The sequence below is a fragment of the Mobula hypostoma genome, chromosome 20 (assembly GCF_963921235.1).
Source record: "Mobula hypostoma chromosome 20, sMobHyp1.1, whole genome shotgun sequence".
NCBI classification, from domain to species: Eukaryota; Metazoa; Chordata; class Chondrichthyes; order Myliobatiformes; family Myliobatidae; genus Mobula; species Mobula hypostoma.
Window position 1 is genome coordinate 3,926,563 of NC_086116.1, and position 23,235 is coordinate 3,949,797.

Genomic DNA, 23,235 nt, shown 5'->3' on the forward strand with positions numbered 1-23,235 from the left:
TTGTTGCATGTCTGTAATGTTGAACTAGATCAGAAGGTCTGGCAAGTGAAACAGAAAATACTGACTATGAATAAGCACTATATCTTAATAATTTATTGATAAACGGTAAAACATTCATGATCCCCAAGTTACAGAAACAAACATACTAAGCTAAAAGTGCACGCAGAGCATACCTTCCCCATGGCCATGTGCACTACTTGCCTTAAACAAAGGAAGGGAGGAGGGGGAGGGTGACTGACTATCATGGTATAATCTGTGGTAAGAGCCAATTGGCATGGAACTTTCGAGCCCCCCTGTACTATGCCCATTCCACTTGGGGTTTTAAATTCCATTCAGTAAGAGTGGGATACCTAAGTTTAACTGCAGCTGTTACACAAATCCATAAATGATGCATTATGCTCTGGAGAAGCAAGCAGCATTATTGATCATGTGCTGGGATGATAGGCTCTCTAAAGCACCCATCTTTAGCAAATCCCTAATATAGGTAAATGTATATGATAAATGAAGTTGGATCCTTGATTCTTAAAGCACAAAAAAGAATAACTGGATAGTGTGTTGATATATTTAAATAGAGTAGGAGAGGAAGTGGTTCATATTCAGTGCAAACACCATGATAGATTCATTGGACTGAATAACGTCAGACTTCATTTGGTGATCCTAATTTTGAGATTGAGTCTATTTTTATCTCAGTTTGCCTTTATTTCTTTCAGATCTCAGAAGATCAAAAAGCATTTAACAATCCCTGCTTCTGAAGAGAAGTTATATGAAGATACATTGAGGCCTTTCTCTGCTTTACAGAGCACTGAGACTATTAAAACCTTTGCTTCTTCGTACTCTAATATCGATGTACATACCAGTCACTTTGCGAGGCTGAAATTCCCTGTGTCTCAGCTGCTGGATGAGATTAATGGAATGATTCTTCATTGCAAGATTGTTGAGATCCCATTCCCCCAGGGGCTTGAGAACATATTGAATTATACCTGGAAGGACTTCATCAAAGATGTGACATACGTCAAGAAGGGGTGGCCAACTGCTACTTGCAGATATGCCTGTTTGCAGAGACCATTCAGTCATAGGTTAGCTCTCAGTAAGATATCAATTCAAAGTATCATTAGTGACATTGACAAAAGCAGATCTAACACCCAAACACCCACAGGGGAGGTGGCAGCAAAGTCAGCAAGAGGCGATAGCAAACTTTTCGGAGCCACTCCAGTCAAAGGTAAGTGTTTTTGAACAAAGGAGCTATATTTGTTATGTTCTAATCTACCCTCATGGAACCTACCCTAAATCTAGGGAAAATTGGAGAATTAAAAACAATCCATCATCTATCCCACTAGCTGTTTCTTTATAGACCATAGAATAAAGCCCACTTGGACCTGAAGACTTGACAGCCTGTAGTTTCAACACTTTGTGTTACTTATTTGGCAAATGTAACTTATCCTTCCACTTCCTAATTTTTAGCTAATGTGCCCACATCAACTACTATTTCTTGCAGCTTATTCCAAATATGCATCACTTTTTGCATGGACAAGATGCCCGGATGTACTGCCTCTGATCTTAAATATATATCCACTTGTTTTTAACAGCCCCTCCCTGGGAAAAAGGCTAGGTGTTGTCTTTGCCCTTCATGATCCTATTTCCTTCTATCAGGACACTACTCAATCTCCTTCATTCCAGCGAGTAAACTAGTCTATGTAACCGGTCCTTGTAACTCAGACCTCCAAGTCCAGGCAAAATCTTGAGAAATCTACTCCGTACTCTTTCTAGTTTAATAACATATTTCCTATAACAGGGTTATCAAAGCTATATTTGAGGCTCTATAAGGCGCTGGTGAGACCTCACTTGGAGTACTGTGGGCAGTTTTGGTCTTCTTATTTAAGAAAGCATGTGCTGACGTTGGAGAGGGTACAGAGAAGATTCACTAGAATGATTCCGGGAATGAGAAGGTTAACATATGAGGAACGTTTGTCTGCTCTTGGACTGTATTCCTTGGAGTTTAGAAGAATGAGGGGGGACCTCATAGAAACATTTTGAATGTTGAAAGGCATGGACAGAGTGGATGTGGCAAAGTTGTTTCCCATGATGGGGGAGTCTAGTATGTGAGGGCATGACTTAAGGATTGAAGGGCGCCCATTCAGAACAGAGATGCAAAGAAATTTTTTTAGCCAGAGGATGGTGAATCTATGGAATTTGTTGCCATGGGCAGCAGTGGAGGCCAAGTCATTGGGTGTATTTAAGGCAGAGATTGATAGGTATCTGAGTAGCCAGGACATCAAAGGTTAAGGCGGGGGAGTGGGACTAAATGGGAGAATGGATCAGCTCATGATAAAATGGTGGAGCAGACTCATTGGGCCGAATGGCCAACTTCTGCTCCTTTGTCTTATGGTCTTATACACAATACACCAAAGGAGGCCTCACCAACATCTTTATAACTACAATGTAACTTGCCATCTCCTATGCTCAGAACCCCATCGAATGAAGGTCAGTGTACCAAATGACTTCTTTACCACCCTGTCTACCTGAGATTCCACTTCCAATGAACAACACACTTGCATACCCAGGACCCTCTGTTCCATAACACACCTTGGAGCCCTGTCATTCACTGTGGTGATCACAAGTCTGACCCTGATTTGATTTTCCAGAATGCAATAGATAAATGTCAGAATGCTGTTGCTGGATTTCAGTTTAGCGTTCAACACTACTGTCCCACAGACCTTGGTGAACAAACTCCTACTCCTCAGTCTAAATACACCACTGTGCAACTGGGTGTTGGACTTCTGAACCAAGAGATCTCTGATAGTCAGGATGCATTACCACTCCTCCCTCGCCATCATTCTCAACATGGGTGCCCCCCAGGGCTGTACACTCTGTTCACAGGTGACTGCACAGCCAAACACCTGATTAATAATGTTGTCAAGTTTGCCAATGACACCACAGTGGTGGAGCTCATCGCCAAAAATGATGAGGTGGCCTATAGGGAGGAGGTGGAAGAGCGCGAGGCCTGGTGGGCAAGCAAACAACCTCTTCCTCAATGTTGACAAGACAAAAGAGATGGTTATCAACTTCAGGAGAACTTGCACCACTGACATCCCTTTACATCAGTGGCACAGCAGTAGAAAGGCTTCAGTTTCAAACTCCTAAGAGTGCACATCTCGTACAACCTCTCATGGTCCCAGAAAACATTCTGCACAAAGTTCACCAATGCTTCTACTTTCTGGAGAGGCTGAAGGGAGTTGGACTATGCACATCTGTACTCAAATCATTCTACAGATGTGTAGTAGAGAACATCCTAACATGTTGCCTCACATTTACTATGGAAACTGCTCCATGGCTGACAGGAAGGGTCTACAATGGGTAGTCAAAACTGTCCAGTGCATCATTGGCACCAGCCTACCCACTGTCAAGGACAGATATACAAAAGTGTGCCGGTTAAGGGCCAGTAGCATCATGAGGGGTCCTACCCACTCCTCTCATGGACTATTTGTCCTATTCCCATCAGGGTGGAGGCTATGTAGCATCTACACCAAGACCATCAGACTCAAAAACAGTTACTTTCTCCAAGAAGCAAGGCTGAATCAGCATACAGGAGAGAGGTTGAAAATCTGGCTGAGTGTTGCCACAACAACAACCTCTCACTCAATGTCAGCAAGACCAAAGAATGGATTATTGACTTCAGGAGAAGGAAACCAGAGGTCCATGAGCCAGTCCTCATCAGGAGATCAGAGGTGGAGAGGGTCAGCAACTTTAAACTCCTCAGTGTTATCATTTCAGAGGATCTGTTCTGGGTCCAGCGTGCAAGTACAATTACGAAGAAAGCACGGCAATGCCTCTACTTCCTTAAGAGCTTGCGAAGATTTGACATGACATTTAATACTTTGACAGACATCTATAGATGTCTGATGGAGTGTTTCTTGATAGGCTGCATCACAGCCTGGTATGGAAACACCAATGCCTTTGAATGGAAAATCCTACAAAAAAAAATAGTGGATATGGCTCAGTCCATCACAGATAAAGCCCTCCCTAGAATTGAGCACATCTACACAGAGCGTTGTTGCAGGAAAGCAGCATCCATCATCAGGGACCCCACCACCCAGGACATGCTCTCTCCTCACTGCTGCTGCCATCAGGAGGGAGGTACAGGAGCCTCAGGGCTCACACCACCAGGTTCAGAAACAGTTATTACCCCTCAACCATCAAGCTCTCCAACCAGTGAGGAGAACATCACTCAACTTCACTTGCCTCATCACTGAACTGTTTCCACAATCCATGGATTCACTTTCAAGGACTCTTCATCTCATGGTCTCGATATTTATTGTTCGTTTATTTATTTATTATTTCTTTTTTAACTTTATTTTTGTGTTGGCACAATTTGTTGTATTTTACGGACTGGTTGTTGTGGCCTTTCATTGATTCTATTATGGTTATTGGATTTATTAAATATGCCTGCAAGAAAACGAATCTCGGGGTTGAATATGGTGGCATATGTGTGCTTTGATAATAAACTTTCATCAACACCTCCACTCACGAACCCACCTCTCCGTACCCCGAACAACCACTGCCTTGTCATTTCCTGTCAGTTGGTTCCATGTCTAGCATCATTTTATGGACATACAATCAATCTCTGTATATAAACTATTATATGTATTTATATTTATTGTGTGTTTTTTATTATTAGTGTGTTCTTTACCTTATTGTGTGTCTTGTGCCACATGGGATCCAGGGTAACAATTGTTTCATTCTCCTTTACACTTAGATGCTGGAAATGGCATCAAACAATCTTGAATCTGGATTGAAAGCTGTTTGTCAATCCTCAGCCCCCGAACCCTACAGATTAAGATCCCCCTGTAATTTTTCATTATTCTCTAATCTGCCTGCAATACCAGCTAATTTAGTATCTTATGCAGACTTATCAACCATGGCTTGAACTTCTACATCCAAATCATTTATGTAAATTACAAACAAGAAAGGTCCCTGAAATGACCCCTGTGACACATCGGACGACACAAGCCTACAATCCAGGAGAGAACCTCCAACCTTCACACTCTGCCTCCTACAATTGATCCAATTACGAATCCATTTACCTCTCTCCCCCTGGATCCCATGTTGTCTAAACTTACAGACTCATAAGGGACATTGCCTAAGGATATAATAGATCGTGTTTACATAAATTTTCAGAAGACATTTGATAAAATTCCAGATAGATTGGGTAGATTTACTTTTATGAGGACTTTAGTGAACTAGATACATTGATTAAAAAAAAGTTCATCAGGTTCATGGCTTTTTTTTTTGCTGATTCTATCTTTTCAATTGCTGGTAAAAGAAATTGACTAAATTTAACCTGAGGTAGTTAATTCATGACAGGCCAGTCTCTAAGTGGATTTTGAACACTTTTACCTCTGGATCATTAGTTCAGACCTCTAGGTGTGTAATCCAGTAATGTATTGGTCATGTCACTATGGGAACTGTTTGCATCCACAATACTGCAGTTGTTGACCTTTAGTAAAAAGCAGACAAGGTCGCACATTACATTTTTGATAGTGCCTGGACTGCTAAGTTGATGAGGGTAAGTTATGGGATATTAGAGATAGGTGATGCTACCAGATAGCATCAATGAGTGGGAAATCAAGGAAGCACGCTGAAGAAAATGACCAGCAATTGAAAGTAATGTTCAAAGCAATGTGACATGGGGTTTCTGTTCCAGGTTAAGACTGGATAATTGGATGAATGGTAGGAGCAAGGTGGGTGAAAGGCAGGAGTTGGAGTAGAGGGTTTTGGTGGGTGGGCCTCGTGTTTGAGCTGAAGTGGTCTGTTACTGCATTGGAACATTCAATACATTGTTTTATAAAACAGGAGTGCTTCAGTTTGACCCTGTCATCATTGAAACTAATGATTTAATCATATGAAATATTTACAGAACGAGAGACTGTGCATCCATCGGTAACAGAGCTAGACATTGCAGTTCAGTGACTGACTTAATTTCCTAGGTGATGGATTAGCTTATTTTATTGACACTATAATATATTTACATATCAATATAAACATACATTTTTGTGTATGTATACACCTTAATTACAACAAAACATTTAAAACTGTGATGCACTCAGATTTTATTTGCATGTTGTGATATTTGTACACATGATACTATGATGCATCTAGACAAGGGTGCTTAATCTACTTGTACACAGTAGTTAAAATACTAGACAAGTAACCGGAGCTGTTATTGATCTGGGAATGAGTTTGCGTCTAACAAATCAATCTTGAATTAAATAAAACTTAGCAGGATACCATATTCTTGTAAAATCTGAAATGATTTAGGGCAAGAAGTCTGTAAACCTTACCCTGTCTGGTCTGCCTGTGATCAGATAAACCAATACAACTTATTTCAGGGGCCTTTAGGAGGAGACGATAACTGCTGGCATTTCTGGCAATGTACACATCTATTTATTAAGCGAAAAAGAACAATGACCCTTGTGATAAACCAATCTAATGCTGAAGTCCACCCTGGAGCTGCTGACAGTCCCTGGGCATTGGCAGTGCAGGAGCACTGAGCTCACAACATTTGTACAATGGATGTGTCAGACCCATCACTCCCCTACCAACACAGCTGTCAAAATTGTCAATTTCACTAGAATCCCATCAAAAGAAAAAACAATGTTAAAACAGAATAATTTTCTTTTGTTGAAGAATTCACTAAAATGCACATTTAACTTTAAATATTAAACTAACTTTAACAAATTTGAAAAATAATCTCCTCCTATCTTCCTCCTGGTAGCTGCATTATTTTGAAATTGGCAATGAGATCACCCCTCATTCTCCGAACGTCCAGCAAGCATAGGCCTAGAGCAATCAAACACTCCTCATACATTACCCTTTCATTCCCGCAAACCTCTTCTGGAACCTCTTCAATACCACTATATCTTCTTTTTTGGATAAGGGGTCCAAAACTGCTCATAATACTCTGTAAGATCTGACTAATGTCTTATAAAGCCTTAGCATTACATCTTTGCTCTTCTATTCTAGTACTGTCGAACTGAATGCTAACATTGCATTTGCCTTCAATACTACCGACCCAACCTATAAGTTAACCTTTAGGAAATCCTGCACAAGGACTCCCAAGTCCCTTTGCACCTCTGAGTTTTGAATTTCCTCCTTGTTTAGAAAATAGTCTACGTCTTTATTCCTTCTACCAGAGTGCATGACCATACACTTCTGTACACTATATCCATCTATCTTCCTCTTCTTTGCCTATTCTACCATTCTGCCCAAGTCCTTCTGTAGACTTCCTGCTTCTTCAACACTACCTGCCCCTCCAGAAAAGGCCCCTTTTATTCCTACTGATTGCCTCCTGCCAGTCAGCCAATGCTCTATCCATGCTAGTATCTTTCCTGTGAAATCTTGGGCTCTTATCTGTTCTGCAGCACCTTGTCAAAACCTTCTGAAAATCCAAGTGAGCAACATCCACTTTTGTCTATCTTGCCTGTTAGTTCCTCAAATAATTCCAACAGATTTGTCAGACAAGATTTCCCCTTAAGGAAGCCATGCTGACTCTGGCCTGTTTTATCATGTACCTCCATGTACCCCAAAATCTCATCCTTAATGGATTCCAACATCTTCCCAACCTCTGAAATCAGGCTAACTGGCCTATAATTTCCTATCTTCTGCCTCCCCCCTCCCTTCTTAAAAAAGTGGAGTCACATTTATAATTTCCCTGTCCTTTGGAAGATTTCCAGAGTCTAGTGATTCTTGAATGTTTGTTTCTAATGCCTGCACAGTTTCTATAGCTACCTCTCTCAGAACTCTGGGGAGAAGTCTGTCTGGTCCAGGTGGCTTTTCAATCTTTCGGCTTCCCAAGCACCTTCTCCTTAGTAATAGCAACTACACTCACTTCTGTCCCCTGACTCTCTTGAATTCTGGCATACTGCTAGTGAAGACTGTGGCAAAATACTTATTAAGTTTGTCCACCATTTCTTTCTCCCCCAGTATTACCTTTCCTGTGTCAATTTCCAGTTATGCAATATTCACTCTCACCACCCTTTTACTCTTCATTTAAAACAAAAACTTTTAGTATCATCTTTTATATTATTGGTTAGCTTACCTTCAAATTTCATCTTTTCCCTCCTTATGTCTTCTTTTATTTGCCTTCTGTTGGTTTTTAAAAGCTTCTCAATCCTCTAACTTCCCACAAATTTTTGCTATATTATATGCCCTCTCTTTTGCTTTTATGCTGTCTTTGACTTCCCTTGTCAGCCACTGTTGCCTCATCCTTTATCTTTGGAATGTATCTGTCCTGTGCTCTCCAGATTGCCTGCAGAAACTCCAGCCATTGTTCTTCTGCCATCATCCCTTCCTATCAACTTTGGCCAGCTCCTCTCGTGCCTCTGTAATTCCCTTTACTGTAATATAATACTGATACATCTAACTTTAGCTTCTCCCTCTCAAACATTAGGGTGCATTCTATGATATTATGATTACTAAGGGTTCCTTTACCTTAAGTTCTCTGATTATATCTGGTTCATTACACAGCACCCAAAGCAGAACTGACTTTCCCCTAATGGATTCAACCACAAGCTGTTCCTAAAAGTTATCTTGTAGGCATTCTACAAATTCCCCCTCGTGGAATCAGCATCAACTTAATTTTCACAATCCACCTGCATATTGAAACCCCCATGACTATCATAACATTGTCCTTTTTACATGCTTTTTCTATCTCTTATTGTAATTTGTATCACATATCCTGGCTACTGTTCGGAGGCCTGAACAGTAACTCTCATCACAGTTGGTTTATCCTTGCAGTTTCTTAACTCCACTCACAAGGACTCTACATCTTCTGACCCTATGTCATCTCTTTCTAAGGATTTGATTTCATTTTTACCAACAGAGCCACCCACCCCCTCTGCCTCCCTGTCTGTCCTTTTGATACAAGGTGTATCCTTGGATATTAGTCTCCCAACTATGATCTTCTTTCAGCCATGACTCAGTGTTGCCCACAATGTCCTACCTACCAACTGAACTACAAGATCATCTACTTTATTCTATATACTGCATGCATTCAAATGTAACCCTTTCAGTTTTGTTTTCATCACCCTTTTTAATTTTGGCCCCATGTTGCACTTCAACTCATCCTCTGATTACAATTTTGCCCTGTCATCTGCCTGTCCTACTTCACAGTCCCACTGCACACTGCATGTACCAATTGCCCCATCCTTAGCCTTATCCCCCTTCCAAATTAGTTTAAACCATCCCCCATCCCCCAAGCGGCTAGCCAACATGCCTGCAAGGTTCCCGTTGGGTTCGGGTGTAAACTGTCCTTTTTATACAGGTCATACCGTCCCCGGAAGAAGTCTGGATGATCTAGAAATCTGAAACCACTCCCACCCCCCCATACCAATTCCTCAGCCATGCATTCACCTGCTAAATCATCCTATTCTTATCCTCACTGGCACAGGGCAGAGGCCACAATCCAGAGATTACTACACAGAATGTACTGCTTTTCACTTTCTACCTAACTCCCTATTTCTTTCTTCAGGACCTCCTCCCTTTTCCTATCTATGTTGTTGGCACCGATATGTACCATGGCACCTAGTTGCCTACCCTCCCCCTTTAAAATGCTGTGGACCAGATCGGAAGTATCCCTGACCCTGGCACTTGGGAGACAACGTACAGTACCATCCGGGTGTCTCTTTCACGTCCACAGAATCTCTTGTCTGCTCTTCAAACTATGGAATTCCCTATCACTACAGCATCCTCTTCTTCTCCCTTTCCTTCTAAGCCACAGAGCCAGACTCAGTGCGAGAGACCCTCACTGTGGCTTCCTCCGGTAGGTCGTTTCCCACACCAACAGTATCCCAGGTGGTATACTTTATTATTGAGGGGAATGGACACCATGCACTTCATGCAAATGTAGTTATCAGGGAGACTAGAAGTCTCCCAGAGTTCCCACATCTCACACAAAGAACATACTACTAACTTTGGACCCATACTCAGTGCAATAGCATTGTATAAATAGACAAAGAAAGAGGAAAAAATACTTGAATCTTATTTAGAACCTCTATTTGTGCTTGCCCAAGCCTGTTGAGTCAAAGCCTCCCACTCGAACACCGGCCCACTCCAACAATGGCCTCTTCTACAACTTCTGCTCTGCTTACACCTCCCCTTTTTACTAGTTCAAATAAAGCTCACTGCTGACAAGACTTGCTCTTTTCAAATGGCTCCCACCCTGCAATAATATCGTTCGCTCTCTCTCTCACTCACAACTTCAAACTGGACTCCATAAAATGTCCTCTGGTGCAGTAGAATTGCCAGAAGCCCAGATGTCAGAGCAAAGTTGCAGCTGTCACTGGAAACCAGTTGTACAGAGAAATTATCATTGGCCTCAGTTAGAAAAATTTGACTTATTAAATTAAAGGCATCTGTTAGACTTGCGAGACCATGGATCTGCGCCTGGAAAGTCTTCACTCTCCAAGGCGCAGGCCTGGGCAACGTTGTATGGAAGACCAGCAGTTGCCCATGCTGCAAGTCTTCCCTCTCCACCACACCAATTTTGTCCAAGTGAAGGGCATTAGGACCCATACAGCTTGGCACCAGTGTTGTCGCAGAGCAATGTGTGATTAAGTGCCTTGCTCAAGGACACAACGCGTGTTGCCTTGGCTGGGGCTCAAACTCACGACCTTCAGGTTGCTAGTCCAATGCCTTAACCACTTGGCCACGTGCCCACACGACTTATTAAAACTGTTATGTATATTGCAAATATATTCATAAACTTATTCATCATTTATACTGCTCCCATAAGTAATATGATCTTCATTTACACAATCAATAATTTTTAGTAAAAAAGGATAATGTTTCTTAGCAATTTTTGTGTTTATTAGATAAGACCATAAGATATAGGAGCAGAATTAGGCCATTCATGACTGCTCCGCCTTTCATCATGGCTGATCCAATTTTCCTCTCAGCACCAGTCTCCTGCTTTCTCCCCATATCTCTTCATGCCCTGACCACTCAAGTATATATCAACCTCTGCCTTAAATAAACATAAAGACATGGCCTTCACAGCTGCCTGTGGCAAAGAATTCCACAGATTTACCACTCTCTGGCTAAAGAAATTCCTTCTCATCTCCATGCTAAAAGGACAACTCTTTATTCTGAAACTGTGTTCTCTGGTTTTAGACTCCCCCACCACAGGAAACATCCTCTCCACTTCCACTCTATCAAGGCCTTTCACCATTCGGTAGGTTTCAGTGAGGTCACCCTTCAGTCTTCTGAATTGTAGGGAATACAGACCTTCAGCCATCAAACACTCTTCAGATGACAAGCCATTCAATCCTGGAATAATTTTTGTGAACCTCCTTTGAAACCTCTCTAGTTTCAGCGCATCCCTTTCTAAGATAAGGGGCCCAAACCTGCTCACAATACTCCAAATGGGGCTTCACCAGTGCTTTATAAAATCTCAGCATTACATCCTTGCTTTTATATTCTAGTCCTTTTGAAAGAAATGCTAACATTGCATTTACCTTCCTCACCACAGACTCAACCTGCAAATTAACCTTTAGCAAATCCTGCACAAGGATCCCTGAGACCCTTTATGTTTCAGTTTTTTTGTATTTTCTCTCCATTTAGAAAATAGTCTACCCTTTCATTTCTTCTACCAAAGTGCATGGCCAACACTTCCCAACGCTGTATTCCATCTGCCATTTCTTTGACCATTCTCCTAATCTGTCTAAGTCCTTCTGTAGCCTCTCAACTTCCTGAAAACTACCTGCCCCTCCACCTATCTTCATATCATCTGCAAGCTTCTTCACACAGAGAGTGGTGAATTTGTGGAATTCTCTGCCACAGGAAACAGTTGAGGCCAGTTCATTGGCTATATTTAAGAGGGAGTTAGATATGGCCCTTGTGGCTAAAGGGATCGGGGGTATGGAGAGAAGGCAGGTACAGAGTTCTGAGTTGGATGATTAGCCATGATCGTACTGAATGGCGGTGCAGGCTCAAAGGGCCGAATGGCCTACTCCTGCACTTATTTTCTATGTTTCTATGTTTCTGTAACAAAGCCATCAATTCCATCATCCAAATCATTGACATATAACCTAAAAAGGATCAGTCCAAACACAGACCCCTGTCAAACACTGCTAGTCACCAGCAGCCAGTCAGAAAAGGCTCTTTTTATTCCCCCTCTTTGCCAATCAGCTGCTGCTTTATCCATGCGAGGATCTTTCCTGTAATACCATGGGCTCATAGCTTGTTAAGTAGCCTCGCATGGCACCTTGCCAAGGCCTTCTGAAAGTCCAATACACAACATCAACCGATTCTCCTTTGTCTATCCTGCCTGTTACATCTTCAAAGAATTCCAACAAATTTGTCAGGCAAGATATTCCCTGGACAAAACCATGCTGACTACAGCCTATTGTATCATGTGCCGCCAAGTACCCTGAGATCTCATCCTTAATAATCAACTCCAAAATTTTCCGAACCACTGATTTTAGACGAACTAGCCTATAGCTTCCTTTCTTCCTTTTTAAATCTTTTTATTAATTTTCAAAATTGTAAACAAAATAACAATGTTGATACAAAGAGATTGGAATAATCTTATTATTAATAAACATATACAAAAAAGATTTCAAATAACACGGGTATAATAGACTTCCAAACTCATGATGTAATTAATCATAAAGAAAAAGAAATAAAAAGAAACAAAAATATACAAAGAAAAACCCCCTAAAAAAAAAGAACTAATTACTAAACCCAAAAAAAGCAAATGGAACAAAACAGGGCTAGACCAATATCTTAAATCGAAAACAACAGGAATTCTGCAGATGCTGGAAATTCAAGCAACATACATCAAAGTTGCTGGTGAACGCAGCAGGCCAGGCAGCATCTATAGGAAGAGGCGCAGTCGACGTTTCAGGCCGAGACCCTTCGTCAGGACTAACTTCCTGACGAAGGGTCTCGGCCTGAAACGTCGACTGCGCCTCTTAAATCGAACATGTTCAGTAATGTTGTCAACTCCGCTCCTCTATTCATATATTTTAAGTTAATAAAGAAGATTCGGAAAGGTCAAATTACATCATATGAGAACGTTGAATAAAAGGTTTCCAAATTTCTTCAAACTTAATCAAAGGATCAAAAATATCACTTCTAATTTTTTCTAAATTTAAACATAATGTAGTTTGGGAAAACCATTGGAATGTAGTAGGAGGATTGGTCTCCTTCCAGTTCAATAAAATAGATCTTCTGGCCATTAAAGTAACAAATGCGATCATCCGACAAGCTAAAGAAGACACAGATCTATGTTCTACCATTGGCAATCCAAAAATTGCCGTAATAGGATGGGGTTGTAAATCAAAAGATAGAACTGTTGAGATAATATCAAAAATATCTTTCCAATATTTTTCCAAGCGAGGACAGGACCAAAACATATGAGTTAAAGAAGTCACCGGAGAGTGACATCTGTCACAAATAGGGGTTATGTGGGAATAAAACCAGGCTAATTTATGTTTAGACATATGGGCTCTGTGCACTACTTTAAATTGTATTAATGTATGTTTAGCACATATAGAGGAAGTACTGACTAATTGAAAAATTTTATCCCATTTCTCTAGAGGTAGGCAAAGTTGAAGTTTCCTTTCCCATTCATTTTTAATTTTATCATAGCTTTCTTTCTTCTGCCTTTCTCCCTTCTTGAAGATTGGAGTGACACTTGCAATTTTCCAGTCTTGTGGAACAATTTGAGAATCTAATGATTCTTGAAAAATCATTACTAATGCCTCCACAATCTCTTCAGACACCTCTTTCAAAACCCTGGGATGTACACCATCTGGTCCAAGTGACTTACCTACCTTGAGACCTTTCGGTTTCCCAAGAACTTTCTGCCTAGTTAGGGTAACTTCACACACTTCATGCCCCCCTGACACTTGGAACTTTGACCACACTGCTAGGGTCTGCCACAGTGAAGACTGATGCAAAATACTTACTCAGTTCATCCTCTATTTCATTGTCCCCCATTAATACCTTTCCAGCATCATTTTCCAGTGGTTCAATTTCCACTCTTGCCTCAGTTTTATACTTTACGTATCTGAAGAAACATTTGGTATCCTCTTTAATATTATTGACTAGCTTATTTTCATATTCCATCTTTACCACCTTAATGGCTGTTTTAATTCCCTTCTGTTGGTTTTTAAAAGTTTCCCAATCCTCTAATTTCCCACAAATTCTTGCTATATTATATGCCCTCTCTTTGGCTTTTATGTTGGCTTTGGCTTCTTTGTTAGCCATGGTTGTGCCTTGGTTCTTTTAGAATATTTCTTCCTCTTTGGGATGTATATTTCCTGCACCTTCTGAATTGCTTCCAGAAATTCCAGCCATTACTGCTCTGCCATCATCCCTGCCAGTGTTCTTTTCCAATTAATTCAGGTCAACTCCTCTCTCATGCCTCTGAAATTTCCTTTACTCCTCTATAATACTGATACATCTGACTTCAACTTCTCCTTCTCAAATGTCAGGGTAAATTTGTTCATATTATCATTTCCCCCTAAGGGATCTTCTACCTTAATCTCTCTCATTAATTCTGGTTCATTGCACATCACCCAATCCAGAATAGCTGATCCTCTAGTGGGCTCAACCATGGGCTGCTCTAAAGGCCATCTCACAGGCACTCTAGAAATCCTCTCTCCTGTAATCCAGCACCAACCTGATTTTCCCAATCTACCTGCATATTGAAATCCCCCATGACCATTGTAACATTGCCCTCTTTGCATGCATTTTCTACCTCCCATTGTAATTTGTAGGCCACATCCTTACTACTGTTTGGGATTCTGAATACAACTCCCATCAGGGTCCTTTTACCCTTGCAGTTCCTTAGCTCTATCCACAATGATTCAACACCTTCCAATCCTATATCACCTCTTTCTAATGACTTGATTTCATTTTTTACCAATAGAGCAATGCCCACCCCTCTGCCTTCCTGTCTTAACTATCAATACAATGTGTACCCCTGGACATTAAGCTCCCAGCTATAATCTTTCAGCCATGATTTAGTGATGCCTACAACATCATACATGCCAATCTACAACCATGCTGCAAGTTTATCTACTTTATTTTGTATATTGCGCACATTCAGATACAACACCTTCAATCCTGTATTCACCCTTTTCGATTTTGTCCGCCTTTTACTTTGCAACTCATCCTGTTGACTGCAATTTTACCCCATTAACCGCCTCTCTTCACTACACATTGCCTCTGTTTGTAAACCAGTGAAACTCATCTTCAGCATTGTTATCTGCCTTTCCTATGATACTTGTTGCATTTAAATATAGGTAACTCAAGTCTCTTCGCACAATGCTCAACCTTTTGATTCCTAACTTTGTCGGAGTTCTTACCGACATCTTCCTCCACAACCTCCCTACTAACTGTTCTGACAATCTGGTTCCCTTCCCCCTGCAACTCTAGTTTAAACCCCACTGTGCAGCATCCAGTTCAGGTGCAAACAGTCCTTTCTATACAGGTCCCACCTTCCCTGGAACAGAGCCCAATGATCCAGAAATCTTATGTCCTCCCTCCTACACCAACTCCTTAGCCACACATTAAATTAATTAATTAATCTTCCTAGTTCTGGCCTCACTAGCATGTGGCAGAGTAGCAATTCTGAGATCACAACCCTGGAGGTCCTGCCCTTTAACTAAGCATCTAACTCCCTGAACTCCCTGTGCAGAACCTCGTCACTCATCCTACCCATGTCATCTGTACCCACATGGACCACAACCTCTGACTGTTCACCCTCCGGCATAAGAATGCTGAGGACGTGATCTGAGATATCCCAGACCCTAGCACCAGGGAGGCAACATACCATCCCAGAATCTCGTTCTTGCCCACAGAACCTCCTGTCTTTTCCCCTAAATAATGAATCCCCTATCACCACAGCGTGCTTCTTCTCTCCCCTTCCCTTCTGTGTCATAGAGACGGAATCAGTGCCAAAGACCAACCAAAATGACTTTCCTCTGTTAGGTCACCCACCCCCACCCTTTAACAGTATCCAAAGTGATGTACCTGTTGACGAGGGAGATGGCCACAGGCTTACTCTGCACTGGCTCCTTAACCCCTTTCCCCTTCCTGACTGTCACCCAGCTTCCTGTGTCCTGCACCTTGTGTGTAACCACCTCTCTACATGTCCTGTCTCCCATCCCTTCAGCCCCCTGAATGATCCAGAGTTCGTCCAGTTCCAGCTCCAACTCCTTAGCGCAGATTATTAGAAGCTGCAGCTGGATGCACTTCTCACAGTTGCAGTCGTCAGACACTGAAGGTCTCCCTGCCTTCCCACGTCCTGCAAGAGGAGCATTTCACTATCCTGCCTGTCATCCCTACTGCCCTTGCTGAGCAGATATAAAGAAGAGAAGGAAAAAACTGCAGCTTTCCTTTCCTTTGCTTTCTCTGAGTGAAGCCCCAAAGAACTAAAGCCTTAAGATCACCTGACTCTGTCCACTCATGACAGCCACTACGCTTTCCCCTGCCTTCTTTTAATTTGCTCTTATTAATCAATCACAAAGGCCGATTGGTCACTGGTCATTATGCTGCCGCGACCTGCTCCTGCCTTTTGTTTTCGGGTAGTGGACCTGATTGAAGTCCCCTCCTCTCCAAATTCCAATGTCCAGATTGGCCGCTGGTCAAAGTTCTATTCTGGAAAAAGGGCATTTATTATTAAACAACCCAGATTTCTTTTTGTCTACAGCATGTCAAGTTTAACATACAATTTACTTTTCCTGTAGCAAGTCTTAGGTCGAAGTCCAATACATGTTTTCAATGGGTACTGATACATTGCAGAAAGACAGTAATGAGAATTGTATTAAAGTGTTGTTCTGGAGGTGATATAAATGACTAGGAATGTGTGGTGCCGTTGCAGAAATCTCCCCAAAATGAAACAGAAGGTGCTGGAAACATCAGCAGGTTGGGCAGCTTCTGTGGAGAGTGAAACAGAGCTGATTGTTCACCTGAAACATTAAATATTTCTCTCTCTCTTTCAGCATCTCAAGAAGGTAATTGATTTTGAAGATGATGCTCATTGAAGGATAATATTGGCTGAATTTCTGTGAAGGAATTCCTCATAGCTCTTCAAATCTTTCATGATAGGAAATGGCAGATGAGACATCATCTTAAATCTTATCCAAAGGCCAGTGGATCTGACTGTGCTGCATTCTCCCAATGTATTACTGCACTTTTGTGTTACCCTGGGTTCTGATCATCCCTCTCTCTTAGGGATAAGTGAGATACCACTGGGACATGGCTCTCTCAGCTAATGAAATGGACCGGGAGAGAAGTCAAAGACAACGGGTCCAATATGAATAAATGGCAAAGGTCTGCTGTCTGTGAGTCACACTGTTACTGCCAGAGTTCCTTTTTGATGATGAGTTTGATCTCTTGTTTCTCTTTAAGGTAAGAAGAAAGCTAAAAGGAAACAAGGGAAAGTTGAATCATCCACAGTTCCCCATCCAACAGGTACAAGCTGCTGCTTCAGAATAAAGCTGTGTGAACAAGTGTTTTGGAATGCTGGTTACATGCATCTCATGGGCTTTTTCCTGCCTGAGTGATGTGTCTGTCTCAAAGCTCCTAATAACAATTCAAAGGTCAGGAACGTTCACCAAAAGAATACTGTGCAGACTACCCTGGGGATGGTGAGCTGCCTGCTCTCTTTCTGCCCACCGTCCCTCTCTCGATTCACACTCACCTGAAGGAGGTCTAACAGCACGTCTGTTCCTGATCAGCATGGCCCAGCACTCTGCAGGGCCTTCTTAGCAGTAACCCAGAAACACTTTGACAGCCAGTGTGCAGCATGAGAAGTAAATTAACGATGTTGAAATGTAAGTGCTGGAAAGCACTTAAAATAATGAAATGCACTTACATTAACAATTAAATTCAGTTAATTCAAAATATTTCCCAGATTAATTGTTTAAGCTGTAGGATTTCTGTTGGGATGAAGTTGGATTGACATTGCTGCGGACCACCTGGGAAGGTCGGGATTCGGACACTTACAACCAGCTGTGCACCTGTTAAATTCATTCCTTTTATTAACAATATTAACAGTAAAAAACTTGCTAATGGTTATTCTAGTTATCCAGATGTATCAAATGAATGGTTCCAAAAAATTGCTTATTCTTAGTGGAACCTAGAATGGTACGAAGGAGTTGGTTGATATTCCACCAAACGATTGCTAAACCTTGTGGCTCAGCCTGATGATAACAAAACTATCTAACACCTGGTAGCATTGTGCTAACTATAAACTGAAAAATGTTCCCTCAGACCATCTAACATTTGTAATTATCACAATAACGGATATAGAAGACACTCACAAGTACTTGTGTTTATTTTTAATACTTTGAATCTAGAGATTCAGCATGGTATCAGGCTCGTTCAGCCCAACAAGCCCAAGTTGCCTAATTGCAGACCATACATCTTTGGAATGTGGGAGGAAACCAGAGCACTCGGAGGAAACTCCTTGTAGGCAGTGGCAGGAATTGAACCTGTGCCATTGGCGCTGTAATAGTGTTACACTAATCACTACGCTACCATTTCATCCAGGTTTCTTTTCTCGAAAGGCTCCATGTCTGACTCTCTTAGAGGTCAAGTTGCACCTAACATAAAATACAAACTTTGTCCTGTTGGGATGCAAACTTGGACAATATTATCAGAGCAGTGCCATGATACACTTACAGGATATCCAAGTGCATGTCGAAGTATTACAGCAGGCCAGAGGAAAGTACAAATGTTGTGTACAACACTAAGCAGTAGCCATCTCATAGTACTCAAGGGTAATCAAATTGCAATGAAATGCACACCCTAACATTTGACACGTCTTCCCATTTATTCAGTGTGCCGTGTCTGTTTACTGAAAAGCTGCCGTGTTTCCAGACAGGAACGTTAACAGGCTGTTCTGCTATAACTTTCCCATGTCTGCTTACTGTCATTGAGGTGCCTACTGCTCTCTGATGTCAGCTTCCTACCCTGACCTGCAGTTTATTAGAACGTTGACCTTTGATATCTAATTCCAGCGCCACTAAGGTTGGGTGGGAGGGATGAAATGATCTCACTATGGGCATTATCACAACAATGTCCCAAGTCATTTAAACTTTTGCACATTGAATGTCTGCTTCCCCTGTATCTTAGCTCCTTCTCTGCAAAATAAGCCCTGCCTGAATACAGGCAGGTTCCACTGATCAATGTGTGCAATGTACTGATTTAATGCCTAATAAGCCTGGGTCACTCCTCACTCACCTGACCCAGCAGGGTTATACCCTGGTGGCAGGTAAGCATGATGTTTTATAGCGACAGCGATCAGGAGTCGATTCCTGCTGCTGTCCCTGAGGAGTTTGTGTATTCTCCCTGTGGCCGCATGGCTTTCTTCTGGTGCTCCATGTACAGCATGGCGACACTTGCCAGCTGCTCCCACACCCCACCCCAGCCCCCAGGCACAAGTGATACATTTCACTGTATGTTTCAACGTGCATGCAACAAATAGAGCTAATCTTTTCTTTACCTTTCTGCTTGTACCACCTAATGAAAATGCACTAAATTCAAATACTCTTTGTTTGATTTCTAGGGTTCACAATAAACTTCTCAATATCATCCAAAGCTTCAATGAAACAAGGTACAATATGATTTTAAAATTACAGAGATCTTTATATCCTTTGAGTTCAGTTTGATTCTTTCCTTTCCCAAGGTTGTAATGTAATTAAAATTGTTCCGATTATGGAGGTTTTGGCAGCTAATTGCTTTGGGTTTAATCTGCACTCCGCTCTCCAACAAGTGGCAAAGACATCTGCTCACACCCAGTGGAGACTACGACAATAGCAACTTACACTTATATAGCACCTTAAGAGTGTAATCATCATGGAATATTAGGAGAGATAGCCAAACAGCTTGACCAAAGGAGTAAACTTTTAAGAAATCTGTTCAAAGTAGCAGGAGGAGGGATTTAATGAGAAGATGGCACAAGGGGAACATCTAGAGCTGCTGCCTCGCGACATCAGTCCCAACCTCGGGTGCTGCCTGTGTGGAGCTTAGATGTTCTCACCATTACCATGTGGATCTCCTCCCGATGCTCTGATTTCCTCCCACATTCCAAAGGTGTGTGGGTTAGCAGGTTAATTAGCCATGATAAATCGAGTTGCTGAGAACGTGGAGACAATAAAATGGGACCAGTGTAGGAATGGTGACTGATTGTCAGCATAGTCTCAGTGGGCTGAAGGGCCTTTTCCCATGCTATATAGCTCTATGACTACTGAACTCTAGAGGTTGTGGACTTCTGTAGAAGCCTATTGACGAAGTAGCTTTGGTGAGCTGTCATAGTGCCTTCTGTAGATGTTAGCTAAGGTCTGCTGGTGATGAAGAGAATGATTTAGAACATAAAACATAGAACACCACAGCACAGTACAGGCTCTTTGGCTCTTGATGTTGTGCTAACCATTTAACCTACTCTAAGACCCATCTAACCCTTCCACCTACATAGCCCTCCAATTTTCTATCATTCAGAGGATTGGGATCATTAGGTTGATGGATAATAAAGACATGGATGGGAATTTCAAGAGCAGGTGAGTTGAGGGAAGAGAGGCTGGTAAGCAGAACCATCCTCTGTCCTAGCAGAGCTACGTAGTGTGAAACCCATCTCAATCAAATATGCGACCAAAATTACTGAACAGCCTTGCTCAAAACCATCTGTTAGAGAGATAGACAGCACAACTGCGACTGAGGTCAATGGCTTTGCCTCCTCAATGTCTGGATGTTTTCAGTTTGGTGGATGGACTGTGGTTCAACTTCCAGAAGACATTTGATAAAGCAACACTCCCATGTTTATTGCAGAAAATAAAAGACAGTGTGTAGGAGGTAACATTGGTGTGGGTAGCTTATTAGCAGGCTAGTGGAGAGTAGGCATAACTGGGTCTTTCTCTTATTGTCCAATTCGATGTTGTGCCACAGGCAATGGTGCTGAGGCCTTCAAATTCTACAGTTTATATGAATAACACAGAGGTTATGACCACTAAATTTGACGATGACATGAGGGTAGTTAGGAAGATAAGTCATGAAGAAAACATAAAGGAGATGTAAAGGGATATAGTTATGTTCAGTGGGTGGTTGTCAATCTGGTCAATGGAGCAGGAAAAATGAGAAGCATATTTCAAGATTCAAGATTGAGATTTATTTATCACATCTTTATTGATACATACAGTGAAATGTGTCAATTGTGTTAACAACAAACACACCCAAGGGCAGCCCGACAAAACCATAGTTTGCCCCCAATGTTCAGCAGAGCAACGTGGAACATAGTAAACAAGAAAACAAGCTCCATGCCTCCTTCCCACCTACCCACACAAATACACAGTCCTCCAACCCCAGCACAGGCTGTCTTCGGTAGCGAACCCCAGGACTCGCTGATTACTGGACACTAGGCCTTCAACTTTGGTCTTGTCAATTTGTGTGCCTAAATGATCACCGGATCTTGTTTCTACTGCCTGCAAGGAACGCCGGTTCTGGAACCTGCCAACAACTCTCTGTCCCAGGGGGTGAACCACCAGCACTCTTCGACACAGGTCTGTTGGTCTGACACCCAATTACATATGTCCCCATCTGCATATTATCTAATTGGTGAGAGATTGCAGGGTTCCATGGAACGTATTGGGATCTAGGTTCGCTGGTGCACGGTTCACAAAAGCCTGGTATCTAGGTACAGCAAGGAATTGGGAAAGCTAACTATATTGCTAGGTGTGTCATCTCTATTGCCACAGTCTCACAGCTCCAGCAGCTTGGGTTCGATCCTGATCTTGGGTGTTGTCTGTGTGTCATTTTCCCTGCTTCCATGAGGGTCTCCCTCAGATTTCCTCTCACAAATCGAGGATTGATAGGGTGGAAGGGTTATTTAGTTACTATAAGTTATCAATAGGTTACAGGTGGGAGAAATGGGGTGTTGGTTGATTTGTGGACAAGGAGTTACAGGGAAATAACTGGAGGAAAGGATTGATAGGGTGGGAGAGTTGTTTAGTTACAGTAAGTTATCCATAGGTTACGGGTGGGAGAAATGGGGTGTTGGTTGGTTTGTGAGCAAGGAGTTACAGGGAAATAAGTGGAGGAAAGGATTGATAGCTTTGTTTGAACCCAATAAGATGACGATTTTTCTTTCTGTGTTATGAGAAAATACAACATGGAAATTAAATTCAAAATTATGCCTTAGTTATGCAGGGTAGCAAAGAGACTTCATCTGAAGTACAGGTTTCCCTCGCCATCCGAAGGTAGAACGTTCCTATGAAATGGTTCATAAGCCGGAATGTCGTAAAGCGAAGAAGCAATTACCATTTATTTATATGGGAAAAATTTGTGAGCGTTCGCAGACCCAAAAAAGAACCTACCAAATCATGCCAAATAACATAAAAAAAACCTAAAATAACAGTAACATATAGTAAAAGTAGGAATAATATGATAAATATACAGCCTATATAAAGTAGAATTACTTTTCCACAATCACTGCCGCACTGTTCTCTGTAGTGAAAATCTCACGCAAGCGCTCTCAACAGAAACACGCTCTCCAGTAACCTTTAAGCTATGAAGCTGCCAAATCATACCAAATAACACATAAAAATACACAGCCTAGATAAAGTAGAAATAATGTATGTACAGTGCCGCCCAGCACGTAAATGTCGGCCCAGATCAGAGGCGACGCAATCCGAGTGGCACCTAATTAATTAGCTTGTTTATTTCGGCTTTTTTTCTTAAAGATGTGCTGGGTGCGTCCCAGCTTCCGCTGCACCACTGCATGCTTCGCGGATCGGTATCGATCCGCGGCCCAGCAGTTGGGACCACTGGGGTGGTGGGACACTGGAGTGTCATCTCATCATCGTCTGTTTCCATCAGGGCAGGCAGATCAGCTTCTTCGATGTCTGCCTGCCTTGATGTCAAAGGTCGAGGTTCGTCGTCTGGTGGCTGACGTGGAAGGCTTGAAAAATGACAGAATGCTTGACTGCTTAGCCTTGCACATTTTTCTATCATACAGTTCTTTGTAAGCACTCAAACCATCCTGCAAATATGCCCTAAACCTATGTACCCTTTCAAAATTAAAGTCGTACTTTTCTGCAATCATTGCAGCGAAAATCTCAGGCAGTTGCTTCACGTTCAATTCCTGGACGACTTCACTTTCGGTCCGTTCGCTACTGCATTCGGTTTCGATTGTTATCCTTTCCTCTTCCAATTGCATCAGCTCTTCATTTA

At 41.9% G+C, this 23,235-nt stretch overlaps 1 protein-coding gene across 1 annotated transcript in view; it reads left to right on the top strand.

The window, feature by feature from the left end:
- Nucleotides 1–23,235, top strand: part of LOC134359586 (uncharacterized) — a 117,566-nt gene that overhangs the window by 14,385 nt on the left and 79,946 nt on the right. Inside the window, exons 4-6 of the mRNA XM_063073085.1 lie at nucleotides 711–1,219; nucleotides 17,419–17,481; nucleotides 19,580–19,627. Of these exons, the coding sequence (XP_062929155.1) occupies nucleotides 711–1,219; nucleotides 17,419–17,481; nucleotides 19,580–19,627 (620 nt within the window). The remainder of the gene's footprint in view (nucleotides 1–710; nucleotides 1,220–17,418; nucleotides 17,482–19,579; nucleotides 19,628–23,235) is intronic.